The 7,500-nt window shown below is 44.9% G+C and overlaps 1 protein-coding gene across 1 annotated transcript in view; it reads right to left on the bottom strand.

Moving 5' to 3' along the window:
* The window catches only part of LOC143285663 (uncharacterized), a 51,582-nt gene that overhangs the window by 21,534 nt on the left and 22,548 nt on the right, over nucleotides 1–7,500 (bottom strand). Inside the window, 7 exon segments of the mRNA XM_076593062.1 lie at nucleotides 754–918; nucleotides 1,779–1,814; nucleotides 2,859–3,050; nucleotides 3,883–3,991; nucleotides 4,716–4,900; nucleotides 5,984–6,164; nucleotides 7,124–7,284. Of these exon segments, the coding sequence (XP_076449177.1) occupies nucleotides 754–918; nucleotides 1,779–1,814; nucleotides 2,859–3,050; nucleotides 3,883–3,991; nucleotides 4,716–4,900; nucleotides 5,984–6,164; nucleotides 7,124–7,284 (1,029 nt within the window).

Below are 7,500 nucleotides of genomic sequence, written 5' to 3'. Positions count from 1 at the left end.
ATTACATGTGTGTGTGTATGCGCGCGCGCGCGCGTGTGTGTGTGTGTGTGTGTGTGGTTGTGTGTGTGTGTGTGTGTGTGTGTGTGTGTGTGTGTGTGTGTGTGTGTGTGTGTGTGTGCCTGTGTGTGTCTGTGTCTGTGTGTTTGTGTGTGTGTCTGTCTGTGTGTGTCTGTGTCTGTGTGTTTGTGTGTGTGTCTGTCTGTGTGTGTGTGTGTGTCTGTGTGTGTGTGTGTGTGTGTGTGTGTGTGTGTGGTTGTGTGTGTGTGTGTGTGTGTGGTTGTGTGTGTGTGTGTGTGTGTGTGTGTGTGTGTGTGTGTGTCTGTCTGTCTGTGTGTGTCTGTGTCTGTCTGTTTGTGTGTGTGTGTGTCTGTGTCTGTGTGTCTGTGTGTACGCGCGCGCGCACGCGGGCGTGTGTGTGTGTGTGTGTGTGTGTGTGTGTGTGTGTGTGTGTGTGTGTGTGTGTGTGACTGAAGCCTGAATAAATGATACAAGAAACGAATGACGACTGAGCGCCTAAAGGCAGCTGTCAGTGTGGTCTAACCTGGTATGCAGCCTGTTGTGCAGAAACAAAATGACAGTGTTTGTAAAGCACGTAAAGTTTGGTCTCTGACCGAAAATAGGCGCTTTATAAGTAGCAATACAACAATAGCAGCAGCAACAACAACAACAGCAACAGCTACTACTACTACTACTACGACTACTACTACTACGAAGTAGAAGCAGAAGAAGAAGAAGAAGTTCTACATCACACACCTTATCAGCCAGCAGCCTTTTCTGGGCCTCGTTAAGATCCAGGTCATCCATGTCGTCCAGAACCTCGCTGACCAGGTTGTCGTCCATGTCCTCGATGTCCTCAGCGTCCAGACCCCGCGCCAGGTGACCCATGGCCCGCACGTCCGCTGGCGTCAGCTTGCTCACCTGATGACCAAAAACGATACCCACGTGAAGGGTCATCTGATAACTGTTATAATATCCATACGTGAAGGATCAACAGATGATCATAAGTCTGGCCTTAAAACCCACCTCTTCACAAGATAGCCTCCCTCCCCTACCTCTTCCTTGTCTTCAGTTTTCTTCAGTTTTAGAGTTATGCATGCGTGTGAATGACTGGTGTGAGAGCGCTTAGATTTGTCTCTGCACAAGATTTAGCGCTGCATAAATACTATCATTATTATATAATCATACGTGAAGCATCATCTGAAGACCATATACCATCAGGTTAAGGATCATCTGAAGGCCATATGCCCATATGTGATGGATCAACTGATGACCATATACCCATACGTGATGGATCAACTGATGGCCATATACCTATACGTGATGGATCAACTGATGACCATATACCCATACGTGATGGATCAACTAATGGCCATATACCTATACGTGATGGATCAACTGATGACCATATACCCATACGTGATGGATCAACTGATGGCCATATACCTATACGTGATGGATCAATTGATGGCCATATACCTATACGTGATGGATCAACTGATGGCCATATACCTATACGTGATGGATCAACTGATGACCATATACCCATACGTGGAGCATCTCAAAGAGAAGGATTCATAGAAGCATTGATATTGTTGATGTATTGCGTGGATGACATCAAAAGAACAGTCAAACACATGAATGTTGTTGTTTTCATGTATGCACATAACCCGTGCGTAAGTTTCTGGAAAGGACTACAAGAAAAGTTATTACTGCAACAGAAAAACTTAAAGGGAGATAATTAAAAAAGAAATATTTTTTAAAAATAGGTCTTTACTTACATCAGTATCAAACAGCTCCTCCAGAAGTTCTCGTGCCTGAAATATGAACACAATGGGTATGAAACAACTGAACACACACACACACACACACACACACACACACACACACACACACACACACACACACCACACACACACGCACACACAAAACAACAACAATAACAAAACAAAACAAAACCAACATCAACAGAAAAAACAACTTCAAACTGGCACGTAAACGCTGCCCTGTTAAAGCCTCCAAACAGATATCATTACGTTCAGGTAATTTGTAAAACCCTTGTCATATTGTCATATACAAACCTCTACAAAAAAAAAAGAGCCGAATGATCATATGAATAATCTCATGCCTACGTCTGTCTCCATACAACATGGAGTTCCGACCAACCCCCCTGACAATGAAAGACATGGAAATGGGGAGAGAGATGCAAGATCTCGCACACTACATTCCTTTGATAAACAACCCACTCCACCCCTTTATCCCCCACCCCTCTCCCTTCCTTTCCTCTCCTTCCCAACATACTCGTGCGGGCTGATCCATATCCGCTATACCATACCTCGCCTTTGGACCCCCCCACCCCCCCAAGCCTCCCCTCCCCCCAACCCCCCTTCCCCCATATCCCCCTGCCCCCCGCCTCTCCCCTCCCCCCAAAAAAACCCACCACCACCTCAGAACAGACGCCTGACCTTCACACAAACAGTACGCCGGAGTTGGGCAGGGCTTGTGAGCCTACCTTAACTTTGTGGGGAAACGTTGGCATATAATGAAATAATAAGTGACTATATCATATTTTTTATATAATTATATGAAATTGAAGCACAAAACAAAACACAACAACAACAACAACAACAACAAAACGAAATGAAATAATTCAACAAAAAATATACGAATAAATGAATACAACAGTCAGGGTTGTTGTTGGGTTGTTGTTGTTTTTTTGTTGTTGTTTTTGGGTTTGTTTTTGCTTTTTTTTTTTTTTTGTTTTTTTGTTGTTTTTTTTTTTTTTTGGGGGGGGGGGTATTTTTATCCTATTTCTTCATAATAAAAGTGAAGCCCTTAATTTACACACTGCTAAAACTGACCTGTGACTCTCCGAAGTCCACGTCCCTCAGGTCCTCCAGAGCCTCTCGGATGGTGTCCCTGGGCAGCTGCTGAATCTGGGACAGACTCATCCCGGGCAGAACGGTGCGCATGCGCTGGATATCCTGGCGGGAGAACTGGCTGAGAGCGGGGAACGACTGGGACTGAGACATTCTGCGGAATAGGTTGGCCGCCTGTTGGGAGCCACAGAGAACAATTGTTCCATTGAAATAATGAATGAATGAAATAATGAATGAATGAATAATGAATGAATGAATGAATGAATGAAATATTCAATCAATCAATCAATGGAAGACGGAAGGAATGAATGAAGAAAGGAAGGAAGGAAGAAAGGAAGGAAGTAATGAATGAATGATCGAATAAACGAATGACTGAACGAATGAATAAATGAATGAATAAATGCATGAATGAAGGGATAAATAAACATATATATTGAATGAATGAATGAATGAATAGATAAATAAATAAATGAATGAATGAATGCATGATGCATGAATGAATGAATGCACGTTTAAATGAATCGGTGGAAGCATGGATGTGTGGATGAAGGAGAACAACCTTTATGTAAACAAAAGCGGAATGAATGACTGAACGAGTAAAATGCTCAGGTATGTGTGTACAGTCCAGATTTTTCTTCTTCTTCTATATCATGCTAATTGTTAATACTACCTGATGTAATCTAACACTATTCGTCCACAGTACAGCTTCTTCTGTAATATCCCTACACTGAATCAAAACACACAATAGAAATGAATGGAATAGAATGCAATAGAATATAGTACAACACAACACAGTACAGTACAGTACGGGACAGGACAGGACATTTCCATTCAGTACAACATAACACAGTACAATACAATGCAATGCTACGCGACGCGACGCAACGCAACACCATATTACACCACACCACACCACACGACACGACACGACACCATACCATACCATACAACCCAACCCAACTCAACCCAACCCAACCCAGCCCAGCTCAGCCAGACCACTACTCACATCGTCCTCATCGAGGTCCAGGCCTGTCAGCTCTTCAACAGCCTCCAGCAGATCGTCAGGCTCCACAGACTCCACGAAGTCCAGGTCATCATACAGGAAGCGGGCAACCCTGCACGTCACGTGCACATGCACGTGCAGCTAGTCAGTCATCAAGTGTTGCTGTTGGTGATTGTTTCATGTACGGCGCTTGGAGCCCATTACGCGAGGAGTTTGCGCCATAGAAGTACTATCTATCTATTATTATCATTATTCTTCTTATCATTATTGTTACTATTGTTGTTCTTATCATTATTAGTATGTCACTCACACAAACATGTAGGGTGTTGTGATTTGTGTGTTGAATTGTGTGCTATACTCTGTGTGTGTGTGTGTGTGTGTGTGTGTGTGTGTGTGTGTGTGTGTGTGTGTGTGTGTGTGTGTGTAGTGTAGTGTAGTGTAGTGTAGTGTAGTGTATGTGCAGCCTACGCAAATATAAGTGTTTGAGTGTTTGGTTGTGTGTCTGTACAGGGTTATGCATGTAAGTTGTTTTTTTTCTTAGAGTTTAAATGCATTGTTTTACACGTCGGATTTTACATTGTACAGCGCTATTAAACAAATTTTACACAGAATGTGTTATATGAATTAAATGATGATGATGATGATGATGCTTATTATCATTGATATTGTTGTTCTTGTTGACGTCGTCGTCGTTGTCATTATCATCATCATCATCTTCGTCGTCGTGGTCATCATCATCATCATCATCATCATCATCATCATCATCATCATTATTATTATTATCACCATCATCATTATTGTTGTTATTAAAAAAAAAAAATAGACATAGACATTACCTTCCGATCTGTCTGGGTCCAGACAGCTGAGCCTGCTTCATGCGACGCCCAAGGGCAAGTCTTTGTCCATCCTCGTCGTCGTCATCGTCATCATCGTCGTCATCGTTATCCTTATCATCGTCCTTATCATCATCGTCGTCGTCCTTGTCGTCATCGAAAATATCATCCAGATCAGCGTTCAGAAGCTGAAAATAAAAAAAAAGAACTATACTAATTTCCATTGCTTTCTGTCGTTTGTTTTTCAGTACTTGATTTTGAATTGAATAACAAAACTATACAGCAATTTTTATTTATTTCGCAAGGAATATATGCTCCCTATTTCCCGCTGGAAGTTAATGAATTTTACATACTTCCCAACAAGTGACACCATCCAATTTCAAGACCGTATAAACTCACACACACACACACACACACACACACACACACACACACATACAAGCGTGCGCACGCACATATAATGACATGTTGGAACTTCGGCGATATAACATGCCAAGTGTAGCCAGTTGTTGAATGTAAAACAACAAATTTTGGAAGAAGAAGAAGGAGGAGGAGAAGAAGACTGATAATATTGACATAAAAACACCACCACCTACAGCACCAAACACCATCACAACCACCAACACTAAGACGAACAACGAGAAACCCTACACCCCACCATCACCACTACTACATGACCTCCACGTCCACCACCGCCACAATCACCACCACCTCAACCACCACCATCCCCACCATTACCACCACCTCCACCCACCATCACCACCATCATCGCCACCACCACCTCCACCACCATCGCCACCACCACATCCACCACCACTACCACCACTACCATCGCCACCACTCACCTCCACCACCATCACCACCACCACCTCCACCACCATCCCCACCACCACTACCACCACCACTACCACCACCACCACCACTTCCACCACCACCACCACCAATATCATCTTCCAAAATCTTCCCCCACTAAACCCTACCCCCACTCCCACCATCACCACCACCTCCACCCCCATCACCCCCATCACCCCAACCCCCACCACAACCACCACCACCACCACCAACAACAACAACATCATCATCCAAACCCTTCCCCTACTAACTCCACCACCACAACCACCACCATCACCACCACCAACAACAGCAACAACAACAACATCTTCTTCTAAACCCTTCCCCTACTAACACCACCACCACCACCACCACCACCAACAACAACAACAACATCATCTATTAAACCCTCCCCTCCCCCCACCTTCCCTCTAACTCACAGCCTCCGGGTCCAGGTCGTCCAGCTCATCCTCAGTGAGTGCCAGCAGCCCCTTGCCCAGCCTGCTGAGGGAGGCAGAGTCCAGCTGCCCCAGGCCCCGCTCGGCGATCCTCTGCCTCAGGGCCAGCTGCAGCCCCGGATGGGCCCCGCCACGGGACGCCACGCTGCCTAGGAGGTCCAGGCTGCACGTGCCACAGAGGGAAGGGTGTGGGGGGATTTGGGGTGGGGGACAGTTAGGTGGATTCAAGGCATCGACAATGCAATGCAATACAATGCAATGCATTACAATACAACAGTAAAGCACGGAATAGTATACTGCAATACAGCGCAACGTAATACAATACAACATAATGCAATGCAATACAGTACAGTACAGTGAAGTACGGCAGAGTCCAGTACAGTATAATGTAACGCAAAGCAACGCAGCGCCACGGAAAACAATACAATACAATGCAATACAATACAATACAATACAATACAATACAATACAATCTAGCTCTTTGCTGTGCTCGGATCATTATCAGAGACTGCCATAAGCTTACACAGCCGGGCCAATAGCAAAGAGAGAGATGTAATATCAATTGTTTCTCCACTCCACTGCAATGAAAATTCATTTACAGTTTAGTCTTTTGTGAGGGACGATGACTCTCAAACCAGAAGGAAAGATTGCACTGGCTCTTTGCGCTGAGGATTTGGGGGCTAGTTGGCCTTTGGAAACCAACCCAACACCGACTGTCCTAAAGCCCTCTTGGCCGAGAGAGTGGGGATGTAACGAGGGCAAGAAAGGCACGTTCCACAATAATCAAAATCTAACCCAGATAATCAGGACAACAGTTGACTCTTCTGCTGTTCGGAAACAGTCATACACGTGAAATATTACATGTCTGTATGAGTGTGTATGTGCGTGTGTAACAGAAATCTGATTGAATGACACAAAGAAACGAATGACAAACGCCCAAATGGCAGCCGTCAGTCGGCTCTACCCAGGTAGGCAGCCTGTTGTGCAAATGACTCCGTGTTTGTAAAGCGCTCAGAGCTTGGTCTCCGACCGAGGATAAGCGCTGCATAAGTACTCATATAATCATGATCAGCATCATCATGGTCTTGATATCTGACACTGACTGACTGTCCCACAACTCACTTATCGTCCAGAACGTCGTCGGCGATGTCATCGATCAGGTCATCATCGATGACGTCTGGAGCCAGCCTGACGGCACGCTGCAGATCCTGGGCTGTCCAGGAGGAGGCGGGCTTCTGCAGCATCCTGTTCAGAAGGGCGGTCTGGTGGGCGTCGTCCAGGTCCTAGACAGCACACACACACACACACACACACACACACACACACACACACACACACACACACACACACACACACACACACACACACACACTCCACCTCAGTGATTACGGCCTTATCGTCTTTATCACTATCACCTATCATCATCGTCATATCAAATCGTATGAATGGTGAAAAAGATGCTTTTACCACAACCATTAATACTTTTTATCATAAATCTG

Source organism: Babylonia areolata, chromosome 1 (genome assembly GCF_041734735.1).
Source record: "Babylonia areolata isolate BAREFJ2019XMU chromosome 1, ASM4173473v1, whole genome shotgun sequence".
NCBI lineage: Eukaryota > Metazoa > Mollusca > Gastropoda > Neogastropoda > Buccinidae > Babylonia > Babylonia areolata.
Note: the sequence above shows the minus strand (reverse complement) of the source record. Positions and strands in the feature narration are given on the sequence as shown.